A 16,689-nucleotide genomic window follows, 5' to 3' on the forward strand; every position below is an offset into this window, starting at 1 on the left:
AAACAGAACATTAGATGTAATCATCAATAAACTTTTTAATATTCGGTTGTGTTGTTGCGCTTTAAAGAACTGAGCGTATGATAACAAAGTCTCGCGAGAACCACGTGAATGACCCGGATATCGCGTCCCAGCTGCTGCTAGTGTCCCGGAAGTGCCTGCAATTGTGTCTTAATGTTTGTTTATGTGGAACATCACAGACATGAGCTCCTCACACTGAAGGTAAATGAAGTCTATACAGATGAATGACGTGTTTAATGTCTGTCAGATGATTAATGACGGTGATCGTGGCTCGAGCTAACGGTGTACAATGTTGTATGTACAGATGACAGTAACATCACCTCAGGATTTATTCACAAGAACACATGAAGTGTGTTCGTTTTTTGTATTTTATCAACATGGTTTACTGAAAATGATTCGTGTTATTGTGTGACAGCAGGCGATGGATGACCCCGACAGCACATGAACGCGCCTGAAGTGGGTCAGTTTGTCAAATGAAATATTTCTTGTGTGTGTGATGAATAAATGACTCTTCTACACTTGTGTTGTTGTTGTGTGTGTTTATGTCAGATCACATCAGACTGAATCAATGCTTTCTGATGAGCTTGACTCCAAACCCGAGGTAAAAACATCTCTCTCATAACCCGTCCTGAAGATCTTCAGATGTGAGGCTATAACAGTTTGATCTGATCCTGGTTGTATTTTAGTTTGTCTTATGAAGTCAAATCATTCATGAAACCAGCACAGTAAATGCAGACATTAAGAATAAAAACTTCAGTCAATTTCTTTCTTCCAGAAGGTGATGGAAACAAGAAACATTAGTGCTGTTGTGTTTTTGCATCCAGCTGCTGGTTGAGTTTGTTCAGAACGCCTCCATACCGCTGGGTCAAACACTGGAGGAGACGGAAAACGACCCCACCTGCACCCCTCTGCTGCCCCCCTCACAGAAGACCACCTGCACCCCTCTGCTGCCCCCCTCACAGAAGACCACCTGCACCCCTCTGCTGCCCCCCTCACAGAAGACCACCTGCACCCCTCTGCTGCCCCCCTCACAGAAGACCACCTGCACCCCTCTGCTGTCCCCCTCACAGAAGACCACCTGCAGCCCGCTGCCAGTTCCAGGTACAGTTGTGAGTCTCCGCTCAATGACATATGAGGACATGAAAAACAGATTGTTCTGTTCTCAAAAACAGCACATGCTGGTATGGTATGTTTTTGACCTTTAGCTAAATGTGTCACGGGTTCACACTCGGTATTAGACTAACAACACTAAAACGTGTTATTTTCAAAAGACTGCTTATGCAAACAACAACTTTTCAACTGGACACAAATACATTTGATTTTTCACCAATATTCATAGAACACATGTCAGATAAAAAAAATCATAATAAAAAAATGATATGAGCCCTTCACATCAAACATATCACCACGTGACTTAATGATGTATTTTTGTGTAAACACAGCTCACACCTTAGAAACGATATCACAGAAAATGACTCTTTCAACCTCGGTATACCTTGGAAGGGTTATTGAGCCCATGCCTACATTCACCCATGATCCCCTCACTGTGATGTTCTATGTGTGTGTGTGTGTGTGTGTTTGTGTGAATCAGAGAGGTCTTTTAGACATGCTGCCCCCCCGTCACTGTCAGACTTTGAACCGGAGCGAAGTTCTCAGGTGTCACAGCTGCCATCTCCTCCAGAACCATCAACCCTCTTACAAGACCTCCAGAACCACGACAACACATCTTACATTCTGCTCAACCTGGCCAAAGGTACAAACATCACACGCTGTGTGTGTGTGTGTGTGTGTGTGTGTGTGTTTGTGTGTTTGTGTAGATAGAAAGACATCAATCACTTCACCTCCATGGTTTACACAACACAGAGACACAGAGACAGGTTTCACATGTTGTTTGCATTCATCTCTCTCCAGTGTCAACAAACACATTACAAACACAAAACACTACAGGTGTTTCAGATCAGGACACAAACATCAGGCGAGTGTGATGTGTGTGTGTGTGTGTGTGTCAGTAGGGTTGGCGGCGGCGTCCGAGCCGCTGGTGTTTGTTCAGGATGATGTTGAGGAGGCCGAGGAGGAGATCTCAGAGGACGGCAGCGCTCCGTGGTATCTGCGTGTACAGGAGCTCGCTCACGACAGCCTGATCGCCGCCACACGAGCGCAGCTGGCCAAAGACGCCCGATCCATCGGCAACAGTACGATCACGACACGTCTTCACGGGTCCTTCTCTCGTTCTTCACTGTTCATTTAAACCACATGTGTGTGTTCATGATGTGCTCGGACTCATTCATTTGCCCTCACATAGGAACAATTACATGAAGTTAAATTGAAGCAGCCAATCAGAGACTGAGCTTAATATCCCTGAAAATGCTCTGTTGTTGCCAAGGTGACCACATCCACAGCTGTCAATCAGAGGGACCAAAGAAAGAGCCACTGTCTCGAGCCAATCGCACACCTGCAGACAAAACCCACAGATGTCCTTATGAGAACTGTCACAGAACGTTCACCTGGCCGGCCCACCTGAAGTACCACCTGAAAACACACAGGTGAGCAGCACACGGGTCGATCTCCTCACAGAACACTGCGCAGGGAACATTTATCATTTATCAAGAAATATTCTAATGACGCAATACAAGTGCTGTGATATTTGAGTCACCATGTAAAGAGTTTAGTGATTAATGTTGAGTCATCAATCTGTCTCTCTGTCATGACAATGATGTTGAACACATGAAATGTTCTTGTGTGTCTCAGAAACGACCGCATGTTCCACTGTGGAGCTGAAGGTTGTGGAAAGAGTTTCTATGTCCTGCAGAGGCTTCAGGTCCACATGAGAACACACAACGGAGAAAAACCCTTCATCTGCAGCGAGAAGAACTGTGGCAAGAAGTTCACCACCGCCGGAAACCTGAAGAACCACAGACGTACTCATACGGGTACACACACACACACACACTCTTCATCACACACACGCACACTCTCACACACGTCTTGTTTATTATCTCTATGGGGACAGCCCATAGGCGTAATGATGTTTATACATAACTGTATATTTTATCCCCTTAACCTAAAGATCATAGAAAGCTTTTTGCATTTATTTTTTATTAATATATTTTTTATATTCATTGAGAACAAGTAACACAAGGAACAACAGGTCATCATGGCCAATACAGAGTCAAAATAGTACTTTTTTCCCATGTACATTTCACAGTATATTATCACTTTGATCTTCAATGGCTTGTATACATAATCCATTTCACCCAATGTTCAATGCATTTGTCCATTTTATATCTCACCATAAATGTAAGCCTCTCCATATTATATATGTCATCCACAATTGCCCTCCATTGATCCTTTGCTGGAGGGTCTCTCTGGAACCATTTTCGGGTTATGGCTTTCCGGCCACTTACTAAGAGTATCTTTAACAGATATTTATCTCTATCCAATATACTTTCATGAGTTTTTCCTAGGTACAGCCTAACAAATGAGAAATCCAACTCCTCTCCTATTATTTTTCCAATTTCTGTTGCTACTTCTCGGCAGTAAGTTTGTATTCTTGGACACTCCCAGAAGATATGAAAAGGGTTCGCCATTTGCGTTCCACATTGTCTCCAGCACAAACCCAGTCCCTGTTCACCTGTTCGTTTTGCTGTTACCCTGGGAGTTATAAAAAATCGTATTATATTCTTCCATCCAAACTCTCTCCACGATCTAGAATTTGTTGTACTTGCTTGTATAGCACAAATTTCTGTCCATTCTTCCTCTGTTATTTGTGTATCAGCTTCTTTCTCCCACTTCTGTTTTACATAATTTGAGGTATGCTTTTTGCTAGTTTGTATATATCCATATAATTTCGATATCAACTTTTATGTAGCCCATTTATATATGCATTAGTAAATGCTGTGATTATATTATCATTCTCTACTTCTGTACTTTTATTAAAGTAATCCCTAACTTGTAAGTATCTATAAAAATCTTGCTGTTCCAGTCTATATGTCTCCGACAGTGTTTGGTAGCTCAGTCACTTTCCCTTCGAAGTGATCGAGCAATACGAAGTGATTCCCCTCTGTGCCCAGTATTTAAACCTTGCATCCACTTTAGAGGGTTCAAATCTGGGTCATATGCTATCCACTTCAGTGGCCCTGCCTGATTTTCTATTTTTAATTTCCTCAGGACCCTAAACTATAGCTTGACTGAAAATACAGTCCACTCATTCAAGTTTCCGTAGTTCCTTTCCGCTACGTTTCTATTCCCAAGCAGTGATTGCTGAGGAGTGGCCATCTGTGAGATTTCCAGCGTTTTCCACCTAGACTCATAGCTTGGCATACACCAGCATATCAGGGGTTTAGAAATAATCCTGTAAACATGGTAGGGCCAGCCCCCTTTTCTCCTTTGCCAGTTGCAGTGTCTTAAATCTAATTCCAGATAAATCTTGAGATCATCGCATCCCATTTGTTAAATTGTCTTTTTGGTATGTCCAACAGTAAGGATTGGAAAAGAAAGAGTAACCGTGGCAACACATTTGTTTTAATTATTTCTATGCGATTGCTGATATCTAGTGGAAGCAAGTTCCAGTTAGTTATGTCAGATTTAATCTCTTTGCCGATAGGTCCATAGTTATGTTCATAGAGTTTTGATATGTCTTTTGTTAACATTTTAACGAAGAGGAATTCCACTTGAATTTATATTGTTGCCTCATGCTTAAATTAGGCCTAAAGTTGTGAACAAGTGCTTGTGTCTTATGTATATTTATCTTGTATCCTGAGTATATATTGTATGTTTCTAAGAGAGACACCAGTTGAGGAAGGCTAGAATTAGGGCTCGTCAGGAAAAGCAGAACATCGTCTGCGTACATACATATCTTGTGTTCGTCTCCTTTAATTATAATTCCTTTTTATCCTCTCTTATTGCTTGTGCCAATGGTTCAATAATTAATGCGAACAGAGAGGGGCTTAGTGGGCATCCCTGTCGTGTTCCCCTTTCTAGAGTGATTGTTTTAGATAGATGTCCGTTAATTTTTATTCTGGCTGTTGGTGAGGAGTATAATGTTTTAATGCACTCCATAAATTTGCTAGTAATTCCGAATCTAGTTAGCACCTGATACAAATAGACCCATCCAGAAGGCGTATTTTCTTCTGTTGAAGCCATTCTGTTGTTGAATTACTTCTATGCTTTGGGTCGTTGTCCTGTTGCATCGTCCATCCTCTGTTAAGCTTCAGTTGGCGGACAGATGGTCTTAAGTTTTCCTGCAAAATGTCTTGATAAACTTTGGAGTTCATTTTTCCATCGATGACAGTAATCCGTCCAGGATTACTGTCCAACTTTCTCCATTTGTAGACAATCTGTCTTACCGTGGACACATGGACATCGAGGCTTTTAGATATACTTTTGTAGCTCTTTCCAGCTTTATGTAAGTCAACAATTCTTGATCGTAGGTCTTCTGAGAGCTCTTTTGTGCGAGGCATGGTTCACATCAGACAACGCTTCTTCACAACAGCAAACTCAAAACTGGTGTGTGTTTTTTATTGGCCAGCTTTAATCAACACATCCAATCTCATCACATTGATTGGACCCCAGGTTGGCTGACTCCTGGCTCCAATGAGCTCTTGGAGAAGTCATTAGCCTAGTGTTTCACATACTTTATCCACCCTGCACTATGAATGTTTACATGTTGTGTTCAATAAAAACATGAAAACGTATAATGTTTGTGCGGTATTAGTTTAAGCAGACTGTGTTTCTCTATTGTTGTGACTTAGATGAAGATCAGAACACATTTTATGACTAATTTATGAAGAAATCCAAGTAAGCCCAAAGGGTTCACATACTTTTTCTTTCAACTGTATAATTAAAGCAATGTAGTAAACTGGGTGTTATTTGTGCACGAAATGTTTTGTAAAATTCAGACGGAAATCCGTCTGCGCCCGGTGACTTGTTTGCTTTCAACTTTGATATTGCCTTATTTAATTGGTCCTCCGTAATTTCGGCCGTTAGTGCATCATTTTGTTGTTCTCCTATTGAGGGTAAGTCTAATGATTCTAGGAAGTTTTTTAGGATTGGGGTATCTGGCCTAGTTGGTTGAGTGTATAGGTCTTTGTAGAAAAACTCAAAGGATTCCTGAATATCTTTTAATTCACTGCCTTTTTTATTTGTCCTCAGATTCTTAATTCCATTTACTGTATTTTTTATCCCCTGTTTCCGTATCCGCCACGCTAATAATTTAGTTGCTTAAGGTCCCGTCTCAAAGTATCGTTGTTTAACAAATCTGATTTGTCTTTCTATTCCGTCACCGTATATCCCATTCAGCTCTTTAGTTTTAGTTTGTTTAGTTCGGCCAATGTTTGTAAGTCTTTATGTTTAGCATATTCTGTCTCCAGATTTCCCATTTCTTCTTGTTTGTCTAATAGCCTTTTCTGTTTTTCTTTTTTTGCGTGCGGACGAGATGGCAATAATTCTACCCCGGAGTTCTGCCTTAGCAGCATCCCAGAGAGTGCTTGGCATCACTTCACCATTATCATTATCTTGAAAATACAATTCAAATTACTAGAATGTACCTGCCCTCTTTGTCTTTAGTTTCAGATATAAATTCGAAATTTATACTATTAGAAATCAAAATGGCCACTCCTCTTCTACGCCCGGATTTGTGAGATGAATAATATGTATTTTGAAAACCCATTTTCTTCAGTTTCTCATGTTCTGATGTGGGTAAATGAGTCTCTTGCCAATAAACTACCTGTATTCTTTCCCTTTTCATTTTAGCGAGGATCTTGCTTCTCTTAATCGGACTGTGCAAACCATTGACATTAAGCGTTACTACTCTATATTCCTGCTTATGCATGTCTTCGTTTCGGACCACGTGATTATTTGTACCCTTTCCCATGACAACCTTTTTAACTTAATGAACAATTTACATACATTCTTAGCAACAAAAATAAAAAACTTAACAAAAGACAGTTGACTTCCAAGTCCACAGTTAAACATGCAACCATCCAATCGAGAGGAAGTCATCGCGTCTTTTGCATTTTTTTATTTAAAAAAATCTAGTTTAAGATTTCTAAGCTTTTTTCGCTCATGAGGACCTTAATTTTGGTCCCACAGTGGCTGAAGTCCCCATGAGTTGGTGTGTGTTCAGGTTTAGGTCCCCACTGGGATATAAACAAGCGTGCACATACACACAGTGGTTCCTGACTGATACAAACACAAACCCTTGTCACGATCATGTGAGAATAACTGTGTGTGTCTCAGGTGAAAAACCCTTCCTGTGTGAGGTGGACAGCTGTGGCCGAAGCTTTGCTGAATACTCCAGTCTCCGTAAACACATGCTGGTGCATTCTGGTGAGACACGATCAGATAAATGAAAATGATTTATTATCATTCTCGTGTTCTTTTGTCGAAAGATTTTTACTGATGGTTCTTCAAATCTCATGTCATGTTGCTGTCAGGTGAGAAGCCACACGTGTGCTCGGTCTGTGGGAAAACCTTCTCTCAGAGCGGCAGTCGAAACGTTCACATGAAGAAGAGACACGGCGAGAACGCACCTGTCACCAGCAGCGGGGAAACCGGTAACATCTGAACATCTCTCACACATTTCATTTGTTCTTTAATGATAAACCTGGAGAAAATGTTTGCCGTTTAGCAATGAATCCTTACACATCCCATTTGAAACGAAGTGTGCAGTGCATTATGGGATACAGTATTGCACACAGTTAGCTTCACACGTGGTCTTCTGTACAACAGCGTGCACTGTGTTCTGCATACTAGATGAATGTTAATGAGTGGGCGGTGTTTGTATGTGATTGACAGGTGAAGCGCTCACCCACAGTAGTTTATTGGAGGAGGACGGCAGCGGTGATTCTGTGGTGAACATGACGACGGTGGAGCCCATGAGTCTGAACCAGGACATGTTAAGAACTCAAGGTAGACGTGAATCACGGTTTTATTCTGTAGCGACTGTTATTCTGCTGTGAGACGGTAAAGACACGTGTGTCTGTGATCCAGGTCCTTCTGATCCTGTGGTGGTCCCGTCACCTCATGATGACTTGGTTACCATGACAACAGGACACACATACACTGATGATGTGGTCACTCTGCTGTAGCAACACTTGTTCTTGTAAATAAACTATTTTATGAAACATCTTTGCGGTGGCGCTTATTTCCTGGTTTGTCATTATTTTACACACAGCATTTTTCCAGACGAATATCTGATACCAAAGGAAATAAATGCGTTGGTCAAACTCAGGAAGAAAACCAGAAGAAATAAGACAAGTGTTAGAAACATTACTGACATCTTTCTTATTCATGATAAATTGGAATAATTTACTGTAAACATTGATGAACAAGTTGTAAAAGTGTTTAGTTCTGAAGAAAGAAGAATTTGTGATGCAGATATTTGTGATGAATGTTCATTTTTGTAGATGTGAAAAGCGTGGTTTGTGTGTCTGTGTACAGTTTATAACATGTTACTGTCCAGTGAATTACAAATTCTGTTCATATGAGCCACAGTAGCTCACTGAACTTTGAAGCTTTTTTTTATTTCATTTTTTTTTGTGTTTGTTTCGAGATAATGTTGAGCTTGATTTTGATGAAGACGTTTAGAACACCGTCAGTAGAGTTTTCACAATGAACAAATATAATTATATGTTTGGCATTATGTTCACAAAGTCATTTTAAAACAGGGTTCAAATTCTAGAAAATTAATGAATGTTTAATAGAAGGGGCTGTAAAAGTAAAAATATGACTATATAATAATTATGACAGATAATAATAATAATGCATCATTAATACATCAGACTGTAATAATTAAACTGAAAAACAGCTTAGCATTCACTTAAAGGAAACAGGGGAGTTGTTTAAACAAACCTGCATTTTCATGGGTAAAATATAACATAACATATATTTTATTATATATTATAAATACATAATAATTAATGACGTTTGTCATCTATGGAGTTAAGAAATAAAATGCATCAAAATGAATGTTGTTATGTTTATTGACATATCCAAGACTTTACATATGAAAATATCTACCTCTATCTATATCTTCTCATAGAAACTTCAGTAGCATTATATAAACAAACGCATGAAAAGTTAAAAATCTGAACATTCTTAGAATTATTTTTCTAAGAAAAAGACACATGCCATTTATCTCATTACAATAATGAAAAACGAACACAAAAACTGGTTGTAATTTCTTCTAAATGTTGCCTATGAGATCAGGACGGGTTCTTTATGATGTTCTTCACATGTTTTATAAGGTTTCTGTTGGTGAAACACATCTAAAAAGCTAAAATGAACATTAAAATTGAAATAGCGTCAATAGCCAGTGCTCAAAAAACGTATCGGGAGACCAGAGTTTGATTCCCGTCTCGGGGTCCTTTCCCAATCCCACCCCCTCTCTCTCCCACTTCCTGTCCACTTTCTCACTAGAAACTGTACAAATAAAGGCAAAAACACCACGAAATAGCAGCGTTAAACAGCTCTGAATGTTTTTCAGTGAATCTTGAATTTGTAAACGTGGTTCATTGCGGCTCCCAAAGCCCAGCTGGTTTCTACATCGTTCATCTTCTTTGTTAGCTGTGAAAGAGCGAGAGGATCTTTATTAGGAAATGTGTTGATGTATTTATCATAAATCCCAGAAACCAAAGTGTACCTTCAGAACGGTGCTGTCTTTGAAACCGAAGCCATCTATGAGCAGACATGTGATGTACGTGAGATCCATACACAGAAAAGCATTGACATGATGGAGTTCAGACGCTCCGCTGCACACTAGACACACATGAAGAGTTCGTTGAAATCATGTATGATATCTGACACGCAGTTCCATGAATGAATCGATCACATGTTAGCATCTCACACTCTTCAGCTCGTCTCTTGAAGTCTCGGATCTTCACAACTCCACCTTTCACTTCATCTGTAACTCAAAGTGCACAACACACGTCAGCAGCTCAAGTCTGAGATCACATTCACTGCTCTTATTAGAACACAACAGTCGTCTGAATGAATTTTATTCACATTATTTTAATCAAAGAGTTTTTAAAAGTACTGCAAGATTGTTTTCACAAATAGGTTAACATTGTGTGGATTATGGCACTGTATATATATTTTTGTTAACGAAAATTGAAATAAGCTGAAATATAAAATATGAATAGAAAAATGCATAAACACACAAGGTCAAGCAGCAAATGAAGACTGTTAGTTTTGAAGTGTAACACGTGTGAAGTAAAGCGTCAGTCATATGTTACCGATGAGTCCGGCTTCCACAGCGTGTTCGAAATAATAAGAGAAGGCATAAAAAGTGGAGCTGTTTTTCAACTCATGCGGCTGTTTAATGATCCCCTTCACAACCTTCAGCATCTCCTGATAACACATCTGAAATCTGCTCTCTCCTGAAGAAGACACCAGACACGACACGATCTATACAGTCATCAATGTTTCTAGATATCAGCTTTGTAAGATAGAGAATTGAAAATATGATTTGGAATGAATGGTACTTTAATATATCAATGTTACCTTCTGTGGTGCCGCGGACGTGATAAGTGAAACCTCCAAAGCTAAACTCTTCTGTGGACTTTTGGGGCAAACAAGAGCTTCTGAAAACCTTCCTCTCCAGACCTGCTCAGAACACATTCATGTCAACACTGGAACATTCTGAACACAAAACATCCGTGACATGACTGATGATCACCTTCTGAGCCCAGAGCCGACAGCCGAGCTGCTTTCATTCCGTTACCAAGGTAACTGTGAAGAAGAGGTGATGAGTATGAGCAGAGATTCTGCATTAGTCCTATAGTGATTGTTCAACATTACCTGTGTGTGTAGAGCTGATAGGTGGAATTAAACATCTGCAATCTTGTGATGTAATCTGGATCGGCTCTTTCAACAGCGTTCTGTTGAGATACACACACACACACACACACACTGTTGAGATATACACACACTGTTAAGATACACACACACACTGTTGAGATACACACCCCAGTGGTTGTTTGTGTGATTGTGTACTGGCGCACGTGCTGAAGTGAATGTCACACATCACACATTATTCAGTGATGGACCGTGACTTTATAGATTGTGAGTTAATACTCCGGCGTTCAGAAATAATGTTGATGATGTTTGGGTTAGAGAAGTAAATGATATTAGTGAATGTTTCCTATGAGACACTGACTGTTGACTTCAGAAGGAAAGTGATTTGAGTTGAACCTCCACCCAGGTCCAGTATTCCATCTGTGGTCTGTGTGTTGGGCCGAAGCTGACCTGAAAATATTCACACACACACACACACGTCTGGTTTATTATCTCTATGGGGACAGTCATAGGTGTAATGATGTTTATACATTACTGTATATTTTATCCCCTAAACATAAATATCTGAGAAAACTTTTAGATTTTTTAGATTTTCAAAAAATATTGTTCAGTTAGATTTATAAGCTTTATTGCCCGCGGGGACCTCAATTTTGGTCCCACAGTGACATGAGTCCCCATGAGTTAGTGTGCATTCATGTTTAGGTCCCCATTGGGATATAAAGATAAGGCCACACACACACACTTTGTCATGTTAAATCTTCTGAAGGCTGACGACAGGAAATGCAGAAATACATTTTCAATTCTGTCCTCTCTCTGTCAGTTTTAAATCAGAAAAGAATTTTAAAACTATAGTTAAATCAAGAAGAGTAAATCAATAAGTGAATGTTGCTCAGAGCTTCAGAGACTAAAACAATATCTCACCTGTCAGAAAGTTGACTGTGACCCACGCCAGAACACCTGTGAAGTATAAGAGTGACTTCAGCACGCTTAAAGAAAAGATGAACAAGGCCAGTGAAGCACTACTGCTGTTCTACACTGACACTATCGGCCACATGCATGAACATCACATGTGTCTCGTGTTTTTCAACCAATAATCACTCATAAAGACATGTGATCAAACACACCTTCGTTTGTTCCGTCCATGATGCCAACGCTGTCAGCCGGCGCGTAAAAAGGAGATTCATCAAACACATCTCGCACCTTCAGCCAACACATAGAGGACAGAAGTGAAATATAACACACGACATCATTGTTTTCTACTTCCTGTTGTTGAGATGATGCTGGTGTGCACCTGCTGTAAGAGCGCTTGAGCTTTGGACGCTGGCAGAAGTCGGAATCCAGCGGTGGCCCTCAGGATCACAGGAGTTCTCTTCCATCGGTCCGGAGGAACGGCTCTCACAGCGACTCTCAGTAACTCTCGTAACGTCTCTCCAGCCTATAAAACATCACGTGTTCATATTCACTGAGCGTCTGATGTTCACATGCACAGGCTTCACTTTAAATTCAAACTCTCTTACAATCTCAGGTGTGTCTGCATACGCTGATAAACCAGGCTTCACAGAATCAAACGCTTCCTTATCCAACACCGGCATTTCATCTGCATTGTGATATTTTCATTCATCATTTTTACAGTCTGCTCAACATAAATTATTATGTAAATATCTGTTCTTCTTTCCTTTTCTTAACACAAAATATTATTATTCAGAACATTTCCTCAGAAGTGAGCTGTCAAACCTGTCAAATAGCTCTGTGGATACTCATGTGAATTCATGTTTCAATGCATCTGTCACTGAAATCATTTCATCTTTTATTCCCTCATGTCATGTCAAACTTCCTTCTCAGAACACAACAGAAGATATTTTGAAGAACGTCGATCATCAAACAACACTGAACTCCATTGATCTCTATTGTACGAACACAAAACCCAGGAGACCTTTCTCCAAATATCTTCTTTTGTGTTCCACTGAAGAAAGACTCCAAGTCAGATGTACACAGACGTGAGAGAGCAGAAGTGATGACAGGATTGAGATTGTTGTGTAGGTGGGCAGCTCTCTTGCTTTGTCAAGTGTGTAAAAGTGTCACCTGGATGTTTGTGTGTGAAAGTGTAGATGTGCACACGTGTGCCTGTGCTGCCGGCGTCAAACATGACGCTGTAGAACACGTGACTGGAGTTTGCAGGACGACTGAAGAGCGGCAGGACTGAGAAATCCATCCCATTGTGTCCGTCCACCTGACACCAACAGCTCAGCAGAAGAGTCCAGAGGAGCATCATCTGAACCCACAACATGTTCACAAGTGATGACGGAGCTGTAACACACAAACATCACACACATCTCATGAAAGAGTCACTTCCTATCGAAACATTTCAGTCAAGTGTCTGATATCAGCACATACCTCACAGTCAAAGAAAATGTTTAATGTGTTAAATAAAGCAGCAGCATCGCATCACGTGTCTGCAGTGAAACTGACGTCACATCACTAATGTTTCACACTGTCTAGTGTCTGAAGTTTAATAACAGCTAGCTGCTAACGTGCTAAGTTGCACTCAAACTGTGGCGATAAAAGTTTAAATGTTGACCTTGACACCTGTCAAACATCCACGTTTAATCATATTTAAAGTGCTGAACTTTCATGTCCTATAAAATGTGCTGAAATATGAAGTATCGCTCAGAAACTAAACCGCTGTTTTGCGAGCACCGCGCGAGCTGAACTTCTGAGTGATTGACAGCGGCAGCTGGTGACGTTTGTGTTTGTGGGCGTGTCCACCGTGTCGCTGCTCGTGCTGTGCACAAACGTCCACAAAAACAAAACGAGTGAAGAGTTGTGTGTTTATTTTGTGTGTGCACGCTAGTACATGAGTGATAGACTGTGTCACCGAATCAACATAATAAAACAACTGTCTGTTCTCTTTCTGAATTTAATCTTTTAATAATATTTAACACATCTAGCAGGTCAGATCACAGGTGAACAGTGTGTTTTCTTCAGATGTTTATCTGTCACTTATGATTCAAGAGACACGTGTGTTAGATGTACAGTGTAAATGATTGAAGAAATCTGTGTGTTATTTCTTAACTTTATTTATATGGCAACACAACACAAGATGAATTCCTGAAGTGGATGGAGTCATCAGATCACTCAGTTTAAGGTTCATATGAACACATATCACGGCATCATTACATTCCGTGTGCTTTTACATTTACATGTATGCATTTGGCAGACATTGCATTAACCTATACATTTATACATAGGTATGTACAATCCCCTGGGATAAAACCCACAACCATGTGTTGTTAACACAATGCTCACTGAGTTGCAGGAAAGCTTACACTTTTAAACAACACAACACAGAAACAGATTGTGTTGTAATAACTAATGAAGTCTGATGATCAACCAACACTCTACTCATTCTTGTCATCTCATGTAAAACGCATCATCCACATGAGCTACATAATGAATGTTTTAGGATTTGATGAAGTCTTTCTTTTGAAATGTTTCAGGCGTGTTTCACAGAGAATTCCATCACAGGCAGAAAGCTGATTCACATCCACTGCTCCAGTTGACCTCCACTGGGAACAAACAACTGTCATCATGTGAAGGTAAGAACGAACACTTAAAGTTCACCGTCAGTTTATTTCATTGTTTTCCTTAAATTGTTGTCTCTGTGCGTATGTGTGTCTCTGTGTGCGTGTGTGTGTGCGTGTGTGTGCGTGCGTGCGTGTGCGTGCGTGTTTGTGTGCGTCCGTGTGTCTCTGTGCGTGTGTGTGTCTGTGTGCGTGTGTGTGTCTCTGTGCGTGTCTCTGTGTGCGTGTGTGTGTGCGTCCGTGTGTCTCTGTGCGTGTGTGTCTCTGTGCGTGTGTGTCTCTGTGCGTGTGTGTGTCTCTGTGCGTGTGTGTGTCTCTGTGCGTGTGTGTGTCTCTGTGCGTGTGAGTGTCTCTGTGTGTGTCTCTGTGCGTGGTTGTGTCTCTGTGCGTGTGTGTGTCTGTGTGCGGTGTGTGTCTCTGTGCGTGTGTGTGTCTCTGTGCGTGTGTGTGTCTGTGTGCGTGTGGGTGTGTCTCTGTGCGTGTGTGTCTCTCTGTGCGTGTGTGTGTCTCTGTGCGTGTGTGTGTCTGTGTGCGTGTGTGTGTCTCTGTGCGTGTGTGTGTCTCTGTGCGTGTGTGTGTCTGGGTGGCGTGTGTGTGTCTCTGGTGCGTGTGTGTGTCTCTGTGCGTGGTGTGTGTCCAGTGCGTGTGTGTGTCGTGTGCGTGTGTGTGTCTCTGTGCGGTGTGTGTCTGTCTGTGCGTGTGTGTGTCTCTGTGCGTGTGTGTGTCTCTGTGCGTGTGTGTGTCTCTGTGCGTGTGTGTGTCTCTGTGCGTTGTGTGTCTCTGTGTGCGTGTGTGTGTCTCTGTGCGTGTGTGTGTCTCTGTGCGTGTGTGTGTCTCTGTGCGTGTGTGTGTCTCTGTGCGTGTGTGTGTCTGTGCGTGTGTGTGTCTCTGGTGCGTGTGTGTGTCTGTGTGCGTGTGTTGGTGTCTGTGTGCGTGTGTGTGTCTGTGTGCGTGTGTGTGTCTCTGTGCGTGTGTGTGTCTCTGTGCGTGTGTGTGTCTCTGTGTGTCTCTGTGCGTGTGTGTGTCCTCTGTGTGTGTCTCTGTGCGTGTGTGTGTCTCTGTGCGTGTGTGTGTCTGTGCTGTGTGTGTGTGTCTGTGTGCGTGTGTGTGTCTCTGTGCGTGTGTGTGTCTCTGTGCGTGTGTGTGTCTCTGTGCGTGTGTGTGTCTGTGTGCGTGTGTGTGTCTCTGTGCGTGTGTGTGTCTGTGTGCGTGTGTGTGTCTGTGTGCGTGTGTGTGTCTGTGTGCGTGTGTGTGTCTCTGTGTGTGTCTGTGTGCGTGTGTGTGTCTCTGTGCGTGTGTGTGTCTCTGTGCGTGTGTGTGTCTGTGTGCGTGTGTGTGTCTCTGTGCGTGTGTGTGTCTGTGTGCGTGTGTGTGTGTCTCTGTGTGTGTCTCTGTGCGTGTGTGTGTCTGTGTGCGTGTGTGTGTCTGTGTGCGTGTGTGTGTCTGTGTGCGTGTGTGTGTCTCTGTGTGTGTCTGTGTGCGTGTGTGTGTCTCTGTGCGTGTGTGTGTCTCTGTGCGTGTGTGTGTCTGTGTGCGTGTGTGTGTCTCTGTGCGTGTGTGTGTCTGTGTGCGTGTGTGGTGTGTGTCTGTGTGCGTGTGTGTGTCTCTGTGCGTGTGTGTGTCTCTGTGCGTGTGTGTGTCTGTGTGCGTGTGTGTGTCTCTGTGCGTGTGTGTGTCTGTGTGCGTGTGTGTGTCTCTGTGCGTGTGTGTGTCTGTGTGCGTGTGTGTGTCTCTGTGCGTGTGTGTGTCTGTGTGCGTGTGTGTGTCTGTGTGCGTGTGTGTGTCTGTGTGCGTGTGTGTGTCTCTGTGTGTGTGTGTGTCTGTGTGCGTGTGTGTGTCTCTGTGCGTGTGTGTGTCTGTGTGCGTGTGTGTGTCTCTGTGCGTGTGTGTGTCTGTGTGCGTGTGTGTGTCTCTGTGCGTGTGTGTGTCTCTGTGCGTGTGTGTGTCTGTGTGCGTGTGTGTGTCTCTGTGCGTGTGTGTGTCTGTGTGCGTGTGTGTGTCTCTGTGTGTGTCTCAGATGATCTCAGCTCATGTTGTAGAGCTGCTGGGCGTCTCAGAAGCGTTGTGGAGCTGAAGTGTGGCAGACGGCCCTGAAGATGACATGACAGTTATTTTCAAGATGAAGCCACACCGGCCCGCCAGCAGAATCCATCACAAAGCACCAGATCAAAACATCTGTCTGAAGTGATAGAAGACACACATGATAAGAACCGTACAGTAATAATGTTATCATGTTGACAATCTGTCAGTTAAAAAGATGAGTCATATATTTATATAATAGAATAGATGCTATAAT

General features: G+C 41.9%; 2 protein-coding genes across 6 annotated transcripts; one reads left to right on the forward strand and one right to left on the reverse strand.

Annotated features, from left to right (window-relative positions):
* The first annotated feature begins 100 nt into the window (after window positions 1-100).
* On the forward strand, window positions 101-8,145 carry znf410 (zinc finger protein 410). Of its 5 annotated transcripts, none has more exons than XM_056764060.1 (12): window positions 101-219; window positions 434-478; window positions 568-619; window positions 843-1,119; window positions 1,610-1,771; window positions 2,028-2,210; window positions 2,402-2,561; window positions 2,767-2,948; window positions 7,255-7,344; window positions 7,452-7,571; window positions 7,813-7,926; window positions 8,008-8,145. In XM_056764060.1, the coding sequence occupies exons 3-12, from the start codon at window positions 587-589 to the stop codon at window positions 8,103-8,105; spliced, it is 1,419 nt and encodes a 472-aa protein (XP_056620038.1). In that variant the 5' UTR covers window positions 101-219; window positions 434-478; window positions 568-586; the 3' UTR covers window positions 8,106-8,145. The 5 variants fall into 5 exon arrangements, with proteins under 5 accessions (XP_056620038.1, XP_056620036.1, XP_056620040.1 ...); XM_056764058.1 differs by having other exon boundaries at window positions 434-474; XM_056764062.1 differs by having other exon boundaries at window positions 102-219; window positions 434-474; window positions 2,031-2,210.
* A 952-nt stretch (window positions 8,146-9,097) lies between these two features.
* Window positions 9,098-13,536, reverse strand: entpd5b (ectonucleoside triphosphate diphosphohydrolase 5b). Its single transcript, XM_056763896.1, has 14 exons — window positions 13,207-13,536; window positions 12,895-13,119; window positions 12,330-12,409; window positions 12,104-12,247; window positions 11,937-12,012; window positions 11,734-11,769; window positions 11,174-11,262; window positions 10,816-10,895; window positions 10,694-10,746; window positions 10,519-10,620; window positions 10,251-10,394; window positions 9,863-9,919; window positions 9,659-9,774; window positions 9,098-9,582 (listed from the first exon to the last, which is right to left on the reverse strand). The coding sequence occupies exons 2-14, from the start codon at window positions 13,097-13,099 to the stop codon at window positions 9,499-9,501; spliced, it is 1,266 nt and encodes a 421-aa protein (XP_056619874.1). The 5' UTR covers window positions 13,100-13,119; window positions 13,207-13,536; the 3' UTR covers window positions 9,098-9,498.
* Between the last annotated feature and the right edge of the window lie 3,153 nt (window positions 13,537-16,689).

Source organism: Triplophysa dalaica, chromosome 13 (assembly GCF_015846415.1).
Source record: "Triplophysa dalaica isolate WHDGS20190420 chromosome 13, ASM1584641v1, whole genome shotgun sequence".
Taxonomy (NCBI): Eukaryota; Metazoa; Chordata; class Actinopteri; order Cypriniformes; family Nemacheilidae; genus Triplophysa; species Triplophysa dalaica.

Excerpts from the sequence above, each read along its gene's own strand:
- entpd5b (XM_056763896.1), bottom strand. The coding sequence starts at position 13,099 with ATGTTGTGGGTTCAGATGATGCTCCTCTGGACTCTTCTGCTGAGCTGT. Across the intron at positions 11,770-11,936 it reads CATGGACGGAACAAACGAAG|GTGTTCTGGCGTGGGTCACA; the intron begins GTGTGTTTGATC and ends TATACTTCACAG. Across the intron at positions 10,896-11,173 it reads CTTTCCTTCTGAAGTCAACA|AACGCTGTTGAAAGAGCCGA; the intron begins GTCAGTGTCTCA and ends GTATCTCAACAG.
- znf410 (XM_056764060.1), top strand. The coding sequence starts at position 587 with ATGCTTTCTGATGAGCTTGACTCCAAACCCGAG. Across the intron at positions 2,949-7,254 it reads CCACAGACGTACTCATACGG|GTGAAAAACCCTTCCTGTGT; the intron begins GTACACACACAC and ends TGTGTGTCTCAG. Across the intron at positions 7,572-7,812 it reads CACCAGCAGCGGGGAAACCG|GTGAAGCGCTCACCCACAGT; the intron begins GTAACATCTGAA and ends TGTGATTGACAG.